At 38.5% G+C, this 23,194-nt stretch overlaps 1 protein-coding gene across 1 annotated transcript; it reads left to right on the top strand.

Annotated features, from left to right (window-relative positions):
- Positions 1-5,630: 5,630 nt before the first annotated feature.
- LOC127420502 (phosphatidylinositol 5-phosphate 4-kinase type-2 gamma) lies at positions 5,631-20,930 on the top strand. The gene is made up of 10 exons (XM_051662847.1): positions 5,631-5,992; positions 7,439-7,536; positions 7,828-7,924; positions 8,043-8,189; positions 15,511-15,657; positions 16,981-17,019; positions 17,107-17,220; positions 17,659-17,923; positions 19,147-19,250; positions 19,372-20,930. Exons 1-10 carry the CDS (start codon positions 5,831-5,833, stop codon positions 19,450-19,452), a joined length of 1,254 nt encoding a protein of 417 aa, XP_051518807.1. The 5' UTR covers positions 5,631-5,830; the 3' UTR covers positions 19,453-20,930.
- The last annotated feature ends 2,264 nt before the right edge of the window (positions 20,931-23,194 follow it).

The raw sequence follows: 23,194 nt of genomic DNA, 5'->3' as shown, positions 1-23,194 counted from the left end.
TTTCATTTTCATTACTATGGCACTCTGACTGCAAATACGTGTTGTGGATTATTTGTACATAAGTACGTTTTTTTCGTGGTTGGTTGTGTCATGAGGTGGAACTATTCTTGAATGCTGATGGCTGACCTTTTTTGAGAAGTTGTAAGGCATATTTTTATATATTTCAATATGCTATTTTATATATATATATATATATATATATATATATATATATATATATATATATATATATATATATATATATATTGCTGGTTTATTTAATGAACTATAATGCCATGTATTTTTATATTGTCAGCAGTTTTTCATTGTCAAAATAGAGCTTATTTTAGTTGCTAAGAGAGTGAGCACCATGCACTGGTGCACCTTAATAAGGAATAGGCTAGAAAAAATGACAAATACACATTTTAAACACACCCCTTAGAGAGTAATTACTGCTGTACATGTGTTTGTTTTTATAAAATTATTATTTCATTTCAGGTTTTTTTTATTATTTATGTTGATATGTTGACCCTTCAGTGTTTGAAAGTGTTATTGTATTGCTTAATCTTCAAAGTTTCAGATTGTATTCTGGTTTTGCTTTTAAATTTTGTTCAGAATTCAGTGTTTACTCATTCCCACAAATTCATTGAGAAAAAGTACACAAAATAATGTCTGATAAAATGTACCTCACACTGAATTTGTTGTATCAATATATGTGCCAGTCATTGTGGGCCCTTGAAAAAGGAAGACCTGCAAAAAACAAATGGGGCTTTTCCTCTGCACGGTACGGCTGGACTCGACTCTGCTCACTTTTTTGGGGGTTTTCCACTGTGGATAGTACCTGGTACTTTTTTTAGTATCACCTCGGTCGAGGTTCCAAGCGAGCCGAGCCGATACTAAATGTGACGTCAAAACCCTGCAGGTCACTGACTGGTCGGAGAGAATCGTCACTACCAGCGTCACTGGATTTGCGACACAGGACATCAACCCGCTAGTTTTAAAGTTAACAACAGCGATAGCAGTATCATTTGTTCACGCGACTTTCGAATTGTAAAAAGAAATGGCTGTGCGCAAAACCACGGCATGGTCAATAAACGAGGTGCAGACGTTCCTCTTGTTAGTAGCCGAGGAGAGGATCCAACGAGAGCTGGATGGGGTGACGCAACTATGACGATCAGCCTATAATCCCATCCACGTTGAGGCTGCACTAAACTGCAGTGGAAAAGCAAGCTCAGAAAAGTAAAGCGAGCAGAGTCGAGTCGAGTCGAACCGTAACGTGCAGTGGAAAAGTGCCAATAGTGTGCAAGAACTATGAGAAAAAATAAACTGACACAAAGAAAAATAAATTGACTATATAAAAAAGGATTGACTATTTGCAGCATCTTATTTAAAAGCTCACATTGATAAAACTGAATTTGGAAAACTGAAAACACTATTAAATAATACTGTAGCATTCCAGTGAACAGCAAGAATACTATGACATCTCACATATGCACAATTGGGAGAGAGAAAAAATAGGGATGGACAGATATATAAGCTGCCGATATTTATCAGCCAATTATTGGTTATAAGCATGAAAACGGCGATATAAAAAAATGATGATTTATTTTTAATTAATTTGTAACACACTTCGTAAAATCTCTGTGAATTCAAATGCAAAATCCAGAAATAACAATAACCACAATATGTAAAAGGGTTGGCACTAATAAGAACATGTAATATTTACTTTTTATTCTTTCGTTCTCACATTAATACGGAAAAACCCCCACCATAAACGAAAGCAGCACTTACCTACAGGCTACATGATGAGGGAAACCATCCAAAACGCTTTGAAACCAGCAGACATTGACTGCTGAGATATTGAAAATTATATATATTGGAAATTATTTATTGTTAGAACAGTAAAAAAGCTTTTGTAACTCTTCATAAATTTTTAAGCATTCCTAAGTAAAACTGTGATGAAAATATGGTAAGTGGCAAAATATTGGTATCAGCCTACAGGTTTTTGTTAAAATCGGTATCAGCCAAAAATGTTCATATCAATGCATCCCTAAAAAAATAAATGCTTTGAATTAGCAAAAAATAAAAAATAAAGAGCAGATGTCCCCTGCTGTTGGCTGCAAAAATATAGCAATATGGTGAGAAAATAGAATATTGCCTTGAACAAATTTAGCTAGGGTGACAGTGCAATTTTCTGAGCCCAGAACATATTTTGCTTACTATGAGTTAAGATTTATGCGGGTATAATATATTATTGCATTAAGCAAGTCATTACATAGTGGTTATAAAGCCTTTATTTTGATTTTGGCCTGCAAATAAACAGCTTAAATATTCTGAAAGCAGGAGCTGTTGTATCATATCAGATTCATGCACATGACAGTTTATTTAGACGACAAGAACATGAGATTGTTTCCAAGGTAAAAACATATAGCAGAATATAGCATTTATCAGTGCCCTTTTCATGCCATAGTTTATACCTATGGGACTTGGACTTTGTAAAGTAAGCAACATAAGTTATTATTAGTTTTTACTATATGTGTGCTGAAACTAATAATCACCTAATGCTATGCAAGCAAAGATAAAAAATAAAAAACTATAAAAGTACCATAAAAGTAGTCCATATGGCTCATGTGCTTTTTCCAAGTCTTCTGAAGCCATACAGCCATGGTCACTATAAATTCTCTTTGTATGGATAAAAAAATTTCTCCCTTTGTGTTCCATGGATAAATGGGTTTTGAACGACATGAGGGTGTTACAATGACAGAATTATTAAAGAGTGTGTTCCATGTTATTTTAAATCTAAACCATTAAACAGTTACATTTTATATGAACCACTTTTGACGGATTCACTGAGTTTCATTCATCCCAGTGACTGAAGACTTTTGGATCTGATCCCCAAAAGATTAGTTCAAATTCTTTTAGTCTGCATTTTTGCCGATTACATCTTTACACCAGCCAGCCCAGTAGGTAGCAACAAATGAGAGTCTTTTGTGTGTTATGAGTAATGTTGCATCTGAATATCCATGCTTCCCTACTATATAGTGTGCCAAAAAGAGTATGCCAATGTAGTAGTATGTCCGCTGGATTTAGGGAGCCTGGGTAGGTCAGCGAGTATTGACGCTGACTGCCACCCCTGAAGTCGTGAGTTTGAATCCAGGGCGTGCTGAGTGACTCCAGCCAGATCTCCTAAGCAACCAAACTGGCCCGGTTGCTAGGGAGGGTAGAGTCACATGGGGTAACCTCCTTGTGGTCACGATTAGGGGTTCTCGCTCTCAATGGGGCGTGTGGTAAGTTGTGCGTGGATCGCGGAGAGTAGGATGAGCCTCCACATGCACGTGATAAGATGCGCGGATTGACTGTCTCAATCCGGGAGGCAACTGAGGCTTGTCCTCCGCCACCCGGATTGAGGTGAGTAACCACGCCATCACGAGGACCTGCTAAGTAGTGGGAATTGGGCATTCCAAATTGGGAGAAAAGGGGATAAAAAATAAATTTAAAAAAGGCTGGATTTAAAAGAACAGCGCTGAACCGCGAGACAGATGGCTCTTTTCAACTGTAAGTCATATATAAACCAAGAAAGTTGTTCCTTGTTCTTAATTGGTGCTTGTTTAACAAAACCAGAGTCGATTATTTTCACGGTTGTTGTTATTAAGTCATATATTCAGGTCATGGGTCAATACCCACGTCCCCGGACGAAGTATGTCTGGAATCTATTCATACTGCTCGCATGCATAAAGAACGTACTGGTTTACTGGCCGAGAAGTGCGTCCTTCATCAAAAACAGTACATACTCTGACAGTACACAATTTTGGATGCAGGGAGACTCATTAAATCATTGATTCAACTGATTTGTTAAAATACACAGGGTTGCTCACTACCGAAACAATAGTGGGCGAAAACGATTCATTCACTTAAAAGATTGGTTCACGAACTAAACACTTCTAATTGACCCTTCGCTAAGCTCCGCCCCCCTTGGTTATTGTTGCTTGCTTTGACCAGTTTTGTAGAACTTCCCATAGGAATGAATGGGAGACTGCTGTGAACGGCGCAGTTTTTACAAAATATTCTTATAAACAGAAATTAGAATATTCTTACATGGGCTGGAATGGAGTGACATTGTAAAGCATATTTATCTGACGTTTTTTGTAAAATATTTTTTTTAACTACACAGTAATTTGATTGAAAACTGTGAAGACTGTGAATCAGAATCGAGGCAAATGATTGTCACAGTCACTTGAAAATAGAAAAGTGTCATTTAATAGTGATTACACACCTGATAACATTAGTGTAAGTGAACAGAACTGCTTGTAACATCTCACAACACACTCACTACATTCCTGTGTACTTTTTATTTACTATAACCTTTATTAAGACCTGAATCAATACATGAATGTATTAAAATTAAGTTATTAGTTTTATTTACCTTGGAGCAAATGTAGGTGTTCTTGCTGATGTTATAAATGTTCATTTGGGAATGAGGGCTGACAGTTTAATCCACAGCACGCTCTTCTCGAGATTTAAAGATTTAAAAAAAAAAAAAAGAAAGAATAAAACACTGCAAGTATCCTCTCTACATACCTTGTGTCCCTATATCAAGTGACCTAGTTTATTTTTTTTTTATGGTTTTTTATAAAATTCCACTTAAAACTACTCAAACACACATTACTTCTGCAGACACTCATTAGATATAAGCAAATGCTTGTCAGAGAAATGGCGGATGGAAACAGTTGCTAAAATAGGATTGGTCAGAAAAGCTTTTTAAGGCAGGGCTTAGCGAAGGGTCTATTATTAGCGAATAATGGCTAAGATTTTCGGTCTTATACAAATCTATCGTATGACTTCAGAAGACCTAGAAAATAGTGCACAATAGCAGGGGCGGTGCCAGGATTTTTTCACAGGGGGGGCCGGGCAGGGTACAGTGTTCATTCTATGGTGGCACATTATTCCGTCTGACGGGGGGGGGTTGGGTGGGTGTGGTGAGTGTTGTAACGTCCGACCAGAGGGGGTGGGGTGGGTGGGGGCGTGTGGAGTGTTGTCTGACCTGAGGGTGTAGTATGAGTGTTATATCGTCCGACCGGGTGGGGGTGGAGGTTGGGGACTGTGAGTGGGGGGCACATGTGGGGGCCAGGCCTCTGAACCCCCCCCCACCAAAGTACCATAAAAGTAGTCCATACTACTTGTCAATGCCGGTTCTGGTGGGGGGGCCTTCAGAGGCCTGGCCCCCCATGTGCCCCCCAACCGCCATTGACAAGTAGTATGGACAGCTTTGCTCACTTAGGAACTGACGATGTATGGAGCTGCATGAAGATTGTTCAAACATTCTCCTTTTGAAAAAGGAAAAAAGGTTCGGAACAACACAAGGGCTAGTAAAAACAGACAGAATTTTCATTTTTTAGTTGAACTATTCGTGTTGTAGTATGCCAAGTTTCAAAGGGCCTTACGCTTACCATTTGCCCATTTGTGTGTATTGAATATGGTACTACCCATAGATAGGTCCTCTAATCCTGTCTCACCTGTCCAATTCATCCAGAAACCACATGACCCACACACAGAGAGCCCGTGTGCCGCGCGACACATTCTTCTTGCTTCTGAGCTGTCATTCTAGATCAAGCTCTGTTCCTCTGAACTTGTGGGAGGAGCATCTGGCACACTTCAGCAATCTAGTGTTCAGTACACTTCCATGAAGAAGAATCGCTCCATCGGGTCCTAAAAAACAGCGGAAAACAGGGCCCGCGTGACTCAGCGCTTGTGTTTTTCGACCTTTGATTGTCTGTCAGAAGAACCGGAGCAAAAACGAAAAGAGAGGCGGATCCGAGAGTGAGAACAGACCGTAGGGGAGCGACCGACCGTGATGATGGCGTCCATCAGTAACACCGGCAGCGCCTCCAGCCCAATGGTCATGCTCGCCCCCAAAACCAAGACCAAAAAGAAACATTTCGTGCAGCAGAAGGTGAAAGTGTTCCGCGCGAGTGATCCGATGCTCGGCGTGTTCATGTGGGGAGTGAATCATTCGGTAGGGCGTTATGTGTTTAACTTCCTATCTCACACAACAACTGCCATTTTATGGACTAACAGTTAGCTGCAAGCGCGTATAGTGGCGTAGTTAGTTAGATGTGTTAGTTAGCATTTAAATACATTTTCTGAAATCGAAATATTAATAAAACACGATCATTGTACTGATGTGCGTATTGGCGCGTGAGGTCACGCGCAAACCGGATGTATTGTTTCGTTGCATGCTGCGGATTGAGTAAATGCAACTGTTGCATTGAAATGCAACAACAGTGTTTTGAAGTTCATTTAAACAGTTAATGCGTTTTGTTGTAACTTTTATGGACACGGTGAAATCTATGGGAGTTTTAGGCTTTTGGTCCTAAAATCGTAACTGTGTACTGGATTTTTACAGGAATTCACCTAGATGTCAGGAATAAGAATATGTTTTAGAATTCTCTAAGAATCAAACAAGTTTCTATTGGACAAATTGAAATTTTGAAAATAAATGAAGTGAAAAAATATAAATATATGAATGTCAGTTTTTGCCATAGGATCTTTGGAGAATTCCTGTTTAAAGGGATAGTTCACCCCAAAATGAAAATGATCTCACTATTTACTCACCCTCATGCCATCCCAGATGAGTATGACTTTCTTTCTCCTGCAGAACACAAACGAAGATTTTTAGAAGAATATCTCAGCTCTGTATGTGCATTCAATGTAAGTGAATGGTGGCCAGAACTTTGAAGCGCCAAAAAACCCATAAAGGCAGCATAAAAGCAATGTGTATGACTCCAGAGGTTAAATCAATGTCTTCTGAAGTGACATGATAGGTGTGGATGAGAAACAGATCTATATTTAGGTCGTTTTTTTACTATAAATTCTCCTCCCTGCCCAGTAGGTGGCCAAAAAAAAAAAAAAGAAGAACATTGTGAAAGTGAAAGTGGAGATTTATAGTAAAAAAAGGACTTAAATATTGATCTATTTCTCACCCACACCTATCATATCGCTTCAGAAGACATGGATTTAACCACTGGAGTTGTATTGATTACTTTTATGTGTCTTTTATGCTTTTTGGACCTTCAAAGTTCTGTCCAACATTCACTTGCATTGAGTGGACCTAGAGAGCTGAGATATTCTTCTAAAAATCTTTGTTCAGCAGAAGAAAGAAAGTCATACATATCTTGGATGGCATGAGGGTAAGTAAATAATGAGAGAATTTTCATTTTTGGGTGAACTATCCCTTTAATCCCATTAGGATTGTTCCATATTATGACATTCCAATAGGGGATCCTTGGGAAGTAAAAACATGAAGCTTTGGTTGTTGCAATAATTAGAAGACTGGAATTTTTCATGCAATGGCATGTCAGAAGAGTACAAGCATTGAGTGTTGGGATTTGGAAAATCTGCAAGTGCAAAGTTCATTTCAAATGTAAAAAGTTATTACCCCCCCCCCCCCCTCTTTTTCCAGATAAATGATTTAAATCAAGTTCCAGTGCCAGTCATGCTGCTTCCTGACGACTTCAAAGCCAACACCAAAATTAAAGTGAACAATCACCTCTTCAACAAGTATTTATCAAAAGCACATCATTATTTTAAACTATGTTTCTTTGCACAGTTAGGTCTTTGTGTACTGTTATTCTACAGTTGCATGTAAACCTGATCTTATAAGCAGGGGCATGTTTACCTTTCTTGTAATGATAGTGGATAGGTGTAAGGAATGGCTCCAAAAGAATCCTGTAATTGACTGCACTCTCCATAAACAGCCTGTTTTTGCCTTCAGGTGATGGGAAGTTGTGCAAGATCTGTCAGGTAGAACACAGAGCGAGAGACATGAAATGACCCTTCTATCTCTTACAGGGAGAATCTTCCAGGCCATTTCAAATTTAAGGAGTACTGTCCGCAAGTCTTCAGAAACTTAAGAGAGAGATTTGGAATTGAAGATCTTGACTACCAGGTGACGTGATATATTTGACCTGTCATTTTAGCAAGATATTTTTCTTTTGCATGCATAAGGTTATAAATATTCTTGGTTTGAATCTGATCTGAGGTTTTGTGCTTGCATTTACCATCAGGTGTCCGTGACTCGCAGTCCTCCCACGAGAGGTGAGGGACAGGGAGAAGGTCTTCTCTTTACGTCCTACGACCGCACACTGATAGTGAAGCAGATCTCCAGTGAAGATGTAGCCGACATGCATAACATTCTGTCCGAGTATCACCAGGTATTTCAGAAAATACTGGTCAGGAAAATATTTTCTTAAAAATAAAGAAAATCATTTTCTACCAGAAATTAGTATGCCAACTAACTGGTTCTTACTGCATCAAAGGAGATGCTTATGTATTGATAAGACTTTAGCTTCCCTAGTTGAAATTAAGTCACAAAAATGCAGACAAATTGCAGGCTTTTGAACATTTTTGCTGTCCACATCTGACATTTCTTTGTCTTGGAGAATGTTTCAGACTAAAGAATTAACTCTCCAGCTATTGTGATATGTTTTATTACTTAGTTGATATCCACACACCCTTTGATTCATTTCCTCATTTAACTGTCATCAAAACTTGTTCAGTCACTGAATTGATTTTCATGTTCCATCTCACTTCCTCAAAAAAAGCAAATTGCTCTTTCTTTTACTGATGGTCAGGCATGTTGATTTGGGTGTTTATTTAAAAGGATAGTTTTGAGTGTTGAGTGACTCCAGCCAGGTCTCCTAAGCAACCAAATTGGCCCGGTTGCTAGGGAGGGTAGAGTCACATGGGGTAACCTGTGACTCTCGTGGTTTTTATAATGTGGTTCGCTCTCGGCGGGGCGTGTGGTGAGTTGTGCGTGGACGCCGCAGAGAATAGCGTGAAGCCTCCACAAGCGTCTCCGCGGTAATGTGCTTAACAAGCCATGTGATAAGATGCGCGGCTTGACGGTCTCAAACACGGAGGCAACTAAGATTCATCCTCCGCCACCCGGATTGAGGCAAGTCACAACGCCACCACGAGGACTTAGAGTGCATTGGGAATTGGGCATTCCAAATTGAGGAGAAAAGGGCAGAAAAATCTTATGTAAACTAAAACAGCTTTGTTTAGGTCACTGAAATGACATGGTTCTTCATCTCATGTGAGTGTACATCATTTTAAACACATTTGTCAAAAGTACTAGTAATTTTATTTAGGTGACTAACTTTTTTAGTTGACAAAATTACTTGGTGCAACTTTAAGAATCGCATATTAGTGTTGGGTTGGTTCAGCATTTGGGTGCCCCTGGTTTGTTTATAGTGCCGTGACGGCCATGAGAAAAGTATGTGTGAGTGGGTTTATCAGTTTCCATTGTAGCTGAATGTGCAGATTTTAATCCAGGCTGTGCTACTGCATTTGCAGTGCCAATATATTTACTGTGTGTCCTGAGGGTGCAATTTAACACGCTTTTAGGAATTTCACAAATTTGTTAGTAAATTCTGCATCATAAACTGATATGTGCTTTCACAAGCGCTGTTAACATTTCATTCTTTATAATCCATGCACAATTGGATATTGTGCTAAAATATGCTGTATTAATACCTCTATCCCAGTGAAAGTTGTAAACAACAGAGTGTGTAACAATGTTGTTGAAGACTGGCTGATCATAATGTGTGCAATCATGCAGACATTTTGTAAAGCAGACAGGGGAAAAAAATACTGTAATTATTAAGCCAAGAGGCCTGTGACCTTGTTTTGGTACTGAGTGCCATATGCTACATAAAGTTGTCTCCTTGTGTATGAACTATGTGGGTCATTCTTAAAAAAATTTGACTTTCTGATTTAAAAAATATTTAGATTTTCAAGTCAGTTCACTTTTCGCCCATAAAGCTGAGGGACATCTTCTTGATGTTGTTTATTCATAAAGGACAACTTGATTGTTGTTGTTGTTGTTTTATTTGTGATTTAATTTTGTTTCAGGAATGAAGCAAGGGTTGTAACACCAGTGACAAATTCTCTTAAAAGATGAATTTTCTATGGTGTCAATAGCATAATAAAACATACACCACTGATCAGACTAAAATCCAGAAATCAAACCATTAAATAAAGTGTTTTCAGTAAAAATATTTGATAAACATTAAACAATGTAACACCGCTGACATATTTAAATGAACAATGGGAAATGTTCAACATTTGAGCAGCGTCTTCTTTCTCTGATCTTTGATCTCGGAAGTTCTTTCCACAGATTTTTGTATTTTCAAAATACAAGTTTTTAAAATTAATAACACCAATGACATGAAATCAAGGAACAAACATTCTTTTTTAATTATTTAAATGATTAATTACTTATTTTGTTTACATTTTTTGCACACTTGTTAGGCCTTGCACTAATGCTTGACCTAAGAAAACAAAATGAGTTAAAAATAAATAACCATAAATAATGTCATAGAAGTGGTGTACCAGATGAAGGGGACAATTGATTTTTTAGGCAATTGATAAATTCAAATATATTTTCTAAAAAAGGTATAAAACAATATAGAGTAAAACAAATATTTTTTATATTTGACATGTTTGTCACCATATTTTAATCAGAATCAGAATGAGCTTTATTGCCAAGTATGCATACTCATACAAGGAATTTGTCTTGGTGACAGGAGATTCCAGTGTACAACAATACAAAAACAATACAAAAACAGCAGCAAGACATAGATAATAATAATAAAAAATAAAAACGAATTATACACATACGTACAGACACACACATACACACATACACATGGGTAGTGCAAATCTAATACAATCTGTTATGTACAGTGCAAATGTTTTTTTTTTTTTTTTTTTTTTTTTTTTCCAGAGGAATGAAATGGCAGAAGAGGTTGGATGTGTTAGATAAATATAAGAAAGAATAAACTGTGTATTGCACATAGTTATTGCTCAATGGGGCAATTTAACTGTTCATGAGATGGATAGCCTGAGGGAAAAAACTGTTCCTGTGCCTGACGGTTCTGGTGCTCAGAGCTCTGAAGCGTCAGTCAGAAGGCAACAGTTCAAAAAGGTAGTGGGCAGGGTGAGTGGGGTCCAGAGTGATTTTCCAGCCTTTTTCCTCACTCTGGAAGTATATAGTTCTTGAAGGGGGGGGCAACCAATAATCCTCTCAGCAGTCAGAACTGTCCTTTGTAGTCTTCTGATGTCTGATTTCATAGCTGAACCAAACCAGACAGTTATTGAAGTGCAGAGGACAGACTCAATGACCGCTGAGTAGAACTGTATCAGCAGCGCCTGTGGCAGGTTGAATTTCCTCAGCTGGTGAAGGAAGTACAACCTCTGCTGGGCCTTTTTCACAATGGAGTCAATGTGTTCCCCCCACTTCAGGTGAGATGGTAGTGCCCAGGAACCTGAATGACTCCACTGCTGCCACAGTGCTGTTTAGAATGGTGAGGGGGGACAGTGTTGGGGTGTTCCTCCTAAAGTTCACAATCATCTCCACCGTTTGAGCGTGTTCAGCTCAAGGTTGTTTTGACTGCACCAGACAGCCAGCTGTTTAACCTCCCTTCAATATGCAGACTCATTTTCATCTCGGATGAGGCCGATGACAGTGGTGTCGTCTGCAAACTTCAGGAGCTTGACAGAGGGGTCCTTGGCGATGCAGTCATTGGTGTAGAGGGAGAAGAGTAGTGGGGAGAGCACACATCCCTGGGGGGCACCAGTGCTGATTGTACAGGTGCTGGAAGTGAGCTTCCCCTGTCTCACAAGCTGCTGCCTGTCCGTCAGAAAGCTGGTAATCCACTGACAGATAGACAAGGGAACAGAGAGTTGGTGTAATTTATTCTGGAGTATAGCTGGGATGATGGTGTTGAAAGCCGAACTGAGGTCCACAAAAAGGATCCTTGCATATGTCCCTGGTCTGTCCAGATGTTGCAGGATATGATGTAATCCCATGTTGACTGCATCATCCACAGACCTGTTTGCTCTATAAGCAAATTGAAGGGGATATAGAAAGGGTCCAGTGATGTTCTTCAGGTGGGCAACACCAGTCTCTCAAATGATTTCAACCCACAGACGTCAAGGTGACAGGTCTGTAGTCATTAAGTCCTGTGATTTTTGGTTTCTTTGGGATGGGGATGATAGTGGAACGTTTGAAGCAGCATGGGACTTCACAGTGCTCCAGTGATCTATTGAAGATCTGTGTGAAGATGGGGGCCAGCTGGTTAGCACAGGATCTAAGACATGCAGGTGAAATGCCATCTGGGCCCTGTGCTTTCCTTATCCTTTGCTGTCGAAAGACGCGGCTCACATCATCCTCACAGATCTTAAGTTCAGGTTGAGTAGCAGGAGGGGGGAGGAGGGGGGTTGCAGGAGGTGTTGGTGTTTGTGTGAAGTGAAGGTCAGAGTGGGTGTGGGGTGTGAGATTGGGCCTTTCAAATCTACAGTAGAACACATTCAGGTCGTCAGCCAGTTGTTGGTCCACCACAGGGTTGGGGGCAGGAGTCCTGTAATTCGTAAGTTGTTTCATGCCACTCCACACTGATGCAGGGTCGTTAGCTGAAAACTTGTTTTTGAGCTTCTCAGAGTATCTTCTTTTAGCCACTCTGATTCCCTTATTCAGTGTGTTCCTGGCCTGATTGTACAAGACTTTATCCCCAACTCCGTAAGCATCCTCTTTGGCCTGATGAAGCTGCCTGAGTTCCGCTGTAAACCATGGTTTGTCGTTGTTGAATGTTAAATAAGTCCTAGTAGGAACGCATATATCCTCACAGAAACTGATATATGATGTAAGAGTATCTGTGAGCTCGTCCAGATTGGTGTCTGCAGCCTCAAAAACACTCCAGTCAGTGCAGTCAAAGCATGCTTGTAGTTTCAGCTCTGCTTCATTGGTCCATCTCTTTACCGTCCTTACTACAGGCTTAGCAGATTTTAATTTCTGTCTGTAGGTTGGAAGAAGTTGAACCAGACAGTGATCAGAGAGTCCCAAAGCTGCTCTAGGAACAGAGCGATATGCATCCTTTATTGTGGTGTAGCAATGATCCAGTATATTTCTGTCTCTGGTTGGGCATGTAATGTGCTGTTTGTATTTGGGCAGTTCACGTGTGAGGTTTTCTTTGTTAAAATCCCCAAGAATAATAATAACTGAGTTCGGGTATTGTTGTTCCGTGTCTGTGATTTGATCAGCCAGCTGTTGCAGTGCGCCATTGAAACGCGTTTGGCGCGATATACACACTCGCCAAAATAAACGAGGAAAACTCCCGCGGCGAGTAGAAAGGCTTACAGTTAATAAAGAGCGCTTCCAAATTAGGACAGCACATCTTCTTTAATGTTGTTACATCTGTACACCAACTTTCATTGATGTAAAAGCATGTTCCACCACCTCTGGTTTTCCCTGTTAAGTCCGCGATGCGATCCGTTCTGAACAGCTGGAAGCCCGGCAGATGTAACGCACTGTCCGGAATGGCTTCACTCAGCCATGTTTCTGTGAAGCACAAGGTAGCAGAGGTTGAAAAGTCCTTGTTTGTGCAGGTGAGGAGATGTAGTTCGTCTGTTTTGTTAGGGAGCGGAGATTTGCAAGATGAATGCTCGGCAGCGTTGTTCGAAAGCTGCGCCGACGGAATTTGACCATCGCGCCTGCTCGTCTCCCTCGCCTGCATCTCCTAGCGCGTTTAAACAACACAGCCACGCCTCCGACTAAAATGTCAAACAAACGTCCGAATATTCAAAATCCGGGAAAATATTGACTGGTGTATTCTGTCGAATGTTCAGCAGTCATCTCTGGTAAAACTGACTGAAAAAAGATTACTAAACACAGGACAAACAAACAAAAATAACAAAACAATAGAAGCGCTCCACACCGAGGCGGCCATCTGCGGCGCCATCATGATGTGTAATAATGACCCATGTACCGTTACACATACAACATTGTCACTGTAAGCTTTAGGGATGAATCTCACAAAACCGGTCAAGATGTCTGGGTCATATTTAACCACACACACACAAAAAAATATTTTTATAATATAAATAAGGAATATATATGTATATGTACACTGGCGGCCAAAAGTTTGGAATAATGTACAGGTTTTGCTCTTATGGAAAGATATTGGTACTTTTATTCTCCAAAGTGGCATTCAACTGATCACAATGTATAGTCAGGACATTAATAACGTGAAAAATTACTATTACAGTTTTTAAAAAAAAATCGGAACTTCTTAAACTACTTCAAAGAGTTCTTATCAAAAAATCCTCCACGTGTAGCAATGACAGCTTTGCAGATCCTTGGCATTCTAGCTGTCAGTTTGTCCAGATATTCAGGTGACATTTCACCCCACGTTTCCTGTAGCATTTGCCATAGATGTGGCTGTCTTGTTGGGCACTTCTCACGCACCTTACAGTCTAGCTGATCCCACAAAAGCTCAATGGGGTTAAGATCCATAACACTCTTTTCCAATTATCTGTTGTCCAATGTCTGTGTTTCTTTGGCCACTCTAACCTTTTCTTTTTGTTTTTCTGTTTCAAAAGTGGCTTTTTCTTTGCAATTCATCCCATAAGGCCTGCACCCATGAGTCTTCTCTTTATTGTTGTACACCTGTGTGTGTGTGTATGTGTGTGTGTGTGTATGTGTGTGTGTATGTGTGTATGTATGTATATATATATAATATTAAATAAATTTTTCATTGCAACGAAGCACATTCTTCACAGTGCTCTGATTCTCATTACCATAATGCAAATAAAAATCTCATTCTCATTACTCTAATGTGAAAAAATAACTTTTTAATTAGTTTGACCTTTTATTTATGCTGATTTTATTTAAAAATAATTTTACAAAACAATTCTGTGATGCACTGAAAAAAAAAATTGTGTTACAGCAGTAACAAAAAATCTTAAATAAAATCTTTCATTTAAAATGTAAGTTTTAGAGAAGAAATGTGCTTAATTGTCATGAAAAAATAATTTAACTTTAAAATATAAAAAAATATATTCTTATATAAGAATATAATATTCTTTTTTCATATTATATGAAGTAGAGAGTATTTTTGTGCTCAAACTTATATTGTCCCACTATTATCCCTTCAGGTGTGTGGAGCCAAAAAAACATGTAAAAAATACCAAAATTGCTGTCCGCACACTGAATTGGAAAACAGGCTTCAAAAAGTTTAGCAAAAATACGTTATTTATTCATTTTTAAATTGCATGGTGAAAAAAGTGCAGAGTGCAATTCAGTGTGCAGGCAGAATTTTTTTTTATTTTATTCTGTATAAAAAAAATTAAAAAAAATCTTTTTAAAATTCTTTTATTATGAAAATAAATCTTAATGGTCCTAAAATAGGCCTCATTGTCTTTAAGCAGAATATGATTTATGTTAAAATTAAAATAATTCTGTGGGGAAATGTGCTTGGTTGTCATGAAAATAGATTATAATGCAAAAAATCTTAGTGCTTGTAAAAAAAAGAAAAGAAAAAAAGACTTCATTTTCTTAATTCATAACATAATTTCTTATTTCTTTCCTTTTGATTTTGTATTGTAACCTTGATGTGTTTTTGTGAGATTCAACTGTAAGCTTGTGTATGCTTGTGGATGTAATACATAGAGTTTGTGTTTGCTCTCTTGCAGCATATAGTGAAGTGCCATGGCAGTACACTCCTCCCTCAGTTTCTGGGTATGTACCGTGTTACGGTGGAGAGCGAGGACACGTACCTGATCGTCATGAGAAACATGTTCAGCCACAGACTCATGGTCCACAGAAAATACGATCTGAAGGTAGGAGTTATTCTGAGAGACTGTATATCATCAGAATGTTTTTTGGCTTTCACTGGAACTGTGGACTTTCAATAGCATAAATGTTTTGTATTTGTCTTGTCACCCATCATTGACTTCTCAAGCGAAGCGCAAACAGCTCCTAAATCATGTTTCACTTCAGGTTAGAGCAGGTTTAAGAGATTTTAGTGGACATGATTAATGAGTAGTTTATGAATATAGGGGACAGTTATGGAAACAATCACTGAGCCGTGCTTGCAAAAAAAACAAAACAGCAAAGATCTGTTCTCACCGAGACTGAATGTTTGCTATGAATATGTGTTGCAAAACAAGACAGGGCCGTAACCACCATAGATACTGATATTAAATTCAGATCAATGTTGACAATGTCAAGGCAGGTTCTTAAACTTTAGACACTTGGTCCCACCCATCTTTGGGTACATTCTTGAATCAAAACAATACATTCCTATGAATAAAGTAACACTGGGGATGAAAATTCATCTGATGACAAAGCAAGTTATTTTTCATCCTGTAGGTTGTTGTTTCTCTTTGTTTGACGAAAGAAATAAAGCATTCTGACCAAAATGACACACGTTTTTGATTTTCATCAACAGGCCATAGCACCCACTGTTTTGTGCCATTTTGATTTGGTGCCACAAGGGGGCGCGATTGCTCACATCAAGTAGAGCACATAGTGATAGTCCTTTATTATTTTGGACCGTCTATGCATCTGATATACACTCTGTGGCCAAAAATGTGTGGACACCATATGTGCTTGATGAACCTTCAATTTCAAAACCATAGGCATCAATTTCCCCCTTTGGTGCAATAACAACTTCCACTCTTCTGGGAAGGCTTTCCACTATACTGTATGTAGTAACATGGCTGCAGGGATTTGCTCCCATTCAGACACAAGTGTATCACTGAGGTCCGGCACTGATGTTGGGCGATGGGGCTTGGCTTTCAGTTGGCATTCCAATTCACCCCAAAAGTGATCAGTGGGGTTCAGGTCTGGGCTTTGTGCAGGCCAGTCAATTTCTTACATACCAGACACAGTTAACCATTTCTTTGTGGACTTTGCTTTGTGCACAGGGGCATTTTCATGATGAAATAGAAAAGGGCTCTCCCCAAACTGTAACCGAATGCCCTAGAATGCCATTGTTTGGAGTAGAGTTCTGATTGATCTTCACTGGTATTAACGGAGTAACCAAACTCTTTAATTAGAAGGGGGTGTCCACATGTTTTTGGCCGTGTAATGTACATTTAATGAAAGGGCCTGAATGCTATTTTGATAAGTGTTGCCCTAACTTTGTGTTTTTAATTCAGGGTTCCTTGATAGATCGTGAGGCCAGCGACAAAGAGAAGGTAAGATATCACTCCAAGAACTGTCAAGAGAATTTCAAAGATGCCAGATACCACAACTAACAAACTCTGTCTTTCTGCTAATGGCAGGTGAAAGAGTTGCCCACGTTTAAGGACATGGACTTCAGAAACAACATGCAGAAGGTGTATGTGACTGAGGAACAGAAGGAGAAGATTATGGAGAAGCTGAACCGAGATGTTGAGGTAAAGACAGAAGATTGAGCTTCTGAAATTTAAACGAAAGCATCAGGGTTTCCACGGTCATGGAAAAACCTGGAGATATCAGGGAATTTGTCATGGAAAATGTCATGGAAATGAATAAAATCCTAAAAGTAATGGAAATTTCTATGAATATAATATTTCAACCAGATAATAATTTGTGTAGAGTAAGGGACCGTTCACACCAAACATGTTTTTGTGTATATCTGCACTGTTTTTCAATTGTTGTTAGATGGATGTCTTTGACCGTTGCGCCTCGTATAACAGTTTTTTTCAGCGTCTTGCGCTTGAGTGCTGCTTTTTTTCTTAGGTGCCAATTCAAGTTAAAAAGAACTTCAAGTGTTAAAAATAGCATTTTGAGACACCAATTTTTTTTTGCGCAAGGGCGCTAAAATACATTTTCGTTGTGTTCTTGTGATGTAGTTCCTGGTGAAGCTGAAGATAATGGACTACAGCCTGTTGCTAGGCATCCATGACATTGCACGTGCCGAGCGGGAGGAAGAGGATGCCGAGGAGCCCAGTTGTGAAGATGATGCGGAGCCCGAGAACGGCCTCGCTCCGGCCGCGCAGGTGGGCTCTTACGGCACATCGCCAGAGGGCATCGCTGGTTACATGAACTCCTTCAAACCCCTGGGTCCTGGAGAATTTGACCCTTACATTGACGTTTATGCCGTCAAAAGCGCACCAGGTAAGTTTTAGCTGGAAAAATGGAGGGGAAGTACAGTTGAGGAAGTGTGGTGGAATCACACCCAGAAGAGAGAAATGGGATCACATCAGGGTTATTATAGTTTTGCATTTTTAATTTGGTTTTTATTTCTATTTTATTTGTCGTTTTAGTTTTATTTCAGTTTAGCTTCAGTTTTTATAGTGTTTCAGTATATTTCCTTTTTATTTTAGTTTTAAAGCTGCCAAAGTTAATGCATTCACTAAAATAATTTAAGGGATAGTTCACCCAAAAATGAAAACTCTCTCATCATTCACTCACCCTCATGCCATCCCAGATGTGTATGACTTTCTTTCTTCTGCAGAACACAAACAAAGATTTTTAGAAGAATATTTCAGCTCTGAAGTGAATGGTGACCAACATTTTGAACCTCCAAAAAGCACATAAAGGCTTAAAAAAGTAATCCATCAGACTCCAGTGGTTTAATCGATGTCTTCTGAAGCGATCCAATTGGTTTTGAGTGAGAACAGACCAAAATATTACTCCTTTTTCATGGTACACCTTGCCATTGCATTCTGTAGGCACGATCATGATTTCAAGCTTGATTACACTTCCTAGTGCTTGACTCATGTACAGATGGCGCAAGGAAGTGTAATTGAGCTTGAAATCCTGATGGTCAAGATTTATTGTGGAAAAAGGAGTAATATTTTGGTCTGTTCTCACCCAAAACCAATTGGATCACTTCAGAAGTCATCGATTAAACCACTGGAGTCTGATTGATCACTTTTAAGTTGCCTTTGTGCTTTTTGGAGCTTCAAAGGCCTGATCACCAGTCACTTGCATTGTATGGACCAACAGAGCTGGGATATTCTTCCAAAAATCTTCATTTGTGTTCTGCAGAAGAAAGTCATGCACATCTGGAATGGCATGAGGGTGAGTAAATAACGAGAGAATGTAATATTGCTGGGTGAACTATCCCTTTAACAGTGTTCAATTTATCAGGGCCTTCTAATGTTTTCACTATCTAGTGGTATTTTTATATTTAATAATATTCTGTGTATCAAAAACTGGAACTAAAATGAATTTGTCATCCATTTAATTAGATTGTAGTTCATTTTCAAGTTATGAAAATTTTAGTTTCAGTTTTTTCCAATTACGTTGTAAAAAAAATTTCGATTTACTTTTCGTTGTAGTTTACGTTAACGATAATAACACTGTATCACATGCGTGATTCTGTTGGATTCTAGGAGCACCGCAGAAGGAAGTGTACTTCATGGGGCTCATTGACGTGTTGACGCAGTATGACACTAAGAAGAAAGCTGCCCATGCGGCAAAGACCGTTAAACATGGCGTTAGTGGAAAACCATTTTAATGCACACTCAACCAATATAATTTTGCTTAATTCTCAGAGATAAGAGGTTAAACATGACTTGCCATCAACAACATGATTCATCCTGTTTCTTTCTTTTCAGGCTGGTGCTGAAATATCTACGGTTCATCCAGAGCAGTATGCCAAACGATTCCGTGAATTCATCTCCAACATTTTTGCATAACCAAAATATGTACATAATATGTCCTTATACACACCAAGGGTGAATCTCACAAAAACATGTCCAGGTTGCATTTAAACCCAGAGTCAAATGAAAAATATAAGCCTATATTTTTTGGAAAAATTGTATGTATTTTTTTGCTTTGATATTATTTTCATGACAACTGAGCACATTTTCTGCCATTTTACTTTTGTAGTTCTTTTCCCATTTCCCAAAATTCCCATCATTCCTAATGGTAATTCTCATTAGATTACAGTAATAGTTATTTTTGCTTATTACATTAAAGACACTGTAATGCATTGCTTTTATTGAAATCACCATATATTAAAAGCAGTACAACAGATTCTACCCTGATATACAAATACTTTTAATAATATATAATTATCTTTTTGCATTACAGTAATGAAAAATAGGGGGGAAGTATGCTAAATTGTCCTGAAAATCATGTCACAATGCAAAAATGTTATATTTCTAAAAATAGGCTTCTTTTACTATAAACAAAGTATTTCATATTTCTTTCATTTGATTTTGGACTGAAATATGACTCGTGACCGGTTTCGCGAGATTCACCCAAAATATCTTTGCAGTTTACTGCTATCACATATAGGTTGATATTTTATGCTTATATGTTGGCGAACTTGACATTCTCATCCACACTACATTTATGAACTGTGTATTCACAAATGAAAAGAAATAGATTCATATGAATCACCTTGTGACAACCCACAAACATGGGAACATTGCCTAATCTTTTGAGGAGATATGACTCCGAACATGTAGCAATGACGTAACTAGTTATTGGTGTGTTGTCTCTCTCTCGTTGGACTTTGTAATGGCAGAGAGAGAAACCGCCTTAACCGACTGCTGAAGCGATTATGGAGGAATAGCAGAAACTCATGTTGTCTAACACTTACAGTGCACGCTTGCTTCACTCGATATATGCTGCACTAGAATGTTATGTGGGGAGGCATGAAAGATACTTTGTAAAAATTGGTTACCAGTGATCCTTAGTAAGGGTCTAGTTTAAAAATATTATGAATGCTGACTGTTTGTATGAATGAATGGAGCACACAATCTCATTTTCTCTTATGTGAGCTATTTTATGCAGTTAGCCTTAATGCGCAAAAGAGGAATTTTGTAGTTTCTAGTATAAATACTCCAGTGATACTGAGCTGATTTAGTATGAAATGCCTTATTGTCGCATTTTATTTATTTTGCAAATCAGTGTTTGGACCAAATATATTTTTCAGAGATTTCCAAAAACATGGTTTCCGTTATTTATTCATTTTAGGCTTGTCAGGCTCAATTATGTCCATAATAGTTTAAGTTGTATTTTTAGAGCTGTTTAACACCTCAAGACGTTGTTACATTAAGGCACGTTGTTACATTGTGTTCACATAATGCATGTAACAACCGACTGTAATTACCAATAATGTGCATTCTTAAGTACAATAAAAAAAATAAATAAAAAAAAAAGTACATATTGGGTGAAACAGCAATTTAATCCATACATAAATCTGGTTAAAATGCATTAATGAAACGCACACTGTATCACCAAGTATATGTCTTTGTGATGCCTATGATATCTACACAATTCTCCCCTTCATGTCTCACCTGATTTAGTTCCCAATGAGTTAGTCTAATAACCTTTGAAGAATTGAGGTCATTGGAGTTTAGCCTGGGCCTCAGTGAGGTTTGGATCTTACATAAAGAGGGGTCTAGGACAGGATCCACTTAGCCTTTTCCAGAAGCCATGATTTTGCTGACAAACTCTTTCCTGTTGCACTGACAAAAAGATGTGCTCTTAAGAATAGGAAGTACGCAGGAAAATCAGACGGGAAAAAAATCCAATCGGCCAGCAAATTGCTGACGAACTCTTGTGGAACTAGGAGTAGCTGGAACACAGAGTTCAGAACGTAATGTTATTCTCTATAAGGCTTTACACAATTTGTTGGGTTAAGCAGCGTTTTACACTTGTAATTTTGAACGGGGTTTGCACCAGTTTTAAACCTGGGTTACATACAGTGGCAAGAAAAAGTATGTGAACCCTTTGGAATTACCTGCATTTATGTATAAATTTGTCTCAAAATCTAGTTTGATCTTCATCTAAGTCATAATAATGAACAAACACAATCTGTTTTAACTAATAACACACAAATTATTGTATTCTTGTACATATTGAATACATCAAACATTAGTAGGTTGGAAAAAGAATGTGAACCCTTAGGCTAATGACATCAACAAATGCTAATTAGAGAAAGGGTAACAAAGTTATCTTGAAGAGCTTAGATATTCATCTGTCCACAGTTAGACAAATTGTCTATAAATGGAGATGATTTCATACAGTGGCTACTCCTCCTAGAAGTAGCTGTCCAGGTAAGATTACTCGAAGGGCACAATGTAGAATGCTCAATGAGGTCAAAAAGAACCCTAGAGTGACAGCTAAAGACTTGAAGGAATCAATGGAACTGGTCAACATCTCATTTCATGAGTCTACGATATTGAAAACATTAAGCAAGCTTGTTGTCCATGGCAGGACACCACGAAGGAAGCTGCTGCTTTTCAACAAAAACATTGCTGCGCACCTGAAGTTTGCCAAAGACCACCTAGAAACTCCACAACGCTACTGGGAAAATGTTTTGTGAACGGATGAAACTAAGGTTGAATTGTCTGGGAAGAACATGCAACATTACATCCCAACAGTAAAGTATAGTGGAGGGAGCATCAGTATTTGGGACTGCTTTGGGGCCTGGACCGCTTGCCATCATTGAGGGAAAAATAAATTCCCACGTTTATCAAGCTGTGCACCAACTGAAGCTCAGTAGAAGTTGGGTGATGCAGCAGGAAAATGACCCTAAAGATCAAAGTCAATCCACTACAGAATGGCTTCAAAAAAAGAAAATCCGCCTTTTGGAGTGTCCCAGTCAGAGCCCAGACCTTAACCCAATAGAGATGTTGTGGAATGATCTCAAGAGAGCTGTTCACACCAGACATCCTAAAAATATGGCTGAGCTGAAGCAGTTCTGTAAGGAAGAATGGTCCAAAATTCCTTCTGAATTTTGTGCAGGTCTAATCCGCAGTTACCGGAAATGCTTGATTGAGGTTATTGCTGCCAAAAGAGGATCGAGAAGTTATTAAATCCAAGGGTTCACCTACTTTTTCCACAGCACTGTGAATGTTAAATATTATGTCTTCAATAAAGACATGAAAGATTATAATTGTGTGTTGTTAACTTAAGCAAAAGGCTCAAAGCCTGACAAAAAGAACAAAATAACAGGATTATATTAACCCAAGATTAAAACAGACCTTTTACATTTTCAAGCATAGAATGCACATAGTAGACCTAAATTAAGGTCATTTGAAAATGTACCCCATTGTCTCTGATACAGTATATCATTTTAATTAAAAGCTAAGTGTATAACAGATTTTGGCTATACACCCTGCTAAATGCCTGGATGACCAACCACATTTGCCAAAATGTGCACTACTCAACAACAGCACACTGCGTGGAGTAATGTATCCTATAATGAATGTGATGAAGGAACCAGCAATGTAGCATACCACTGTCTGAAATGCATAACCAGTGTTAAGCATTGCATAATGCATTCTGTTTGACATACAATTTCAAAAATATTAGGGAGTATACAGTGTATACTAAGCAGTATTCAGTAAACAGTATGCCAATATTCCATTCCAAACATGGTCGCACACTATTTGTTCTAACTGTTATAATTATCATTTTTAA

Source organism: Myxocyprinus asiaticus, chromosome 29 (genome assembly GCF_019703515.2).
Source record: "Myxocyprinus asiaticus isolate MX2 ecotype Aquarium Trade chromosome 29, UBuf_Myxa_2, whole genome shotgun sequence".
Classification (NCBI taxonomy): domain Eukaryota; kingdom Metazoa; phylum Chordata; class Actinopteri; order Cypriniformes; family Catostomidae; genus Myxocyprinus; species Myxocyprinus asiaticus.
This window is presented reverse-complemented; position numbering and strand designations above follow the sequence as displayed.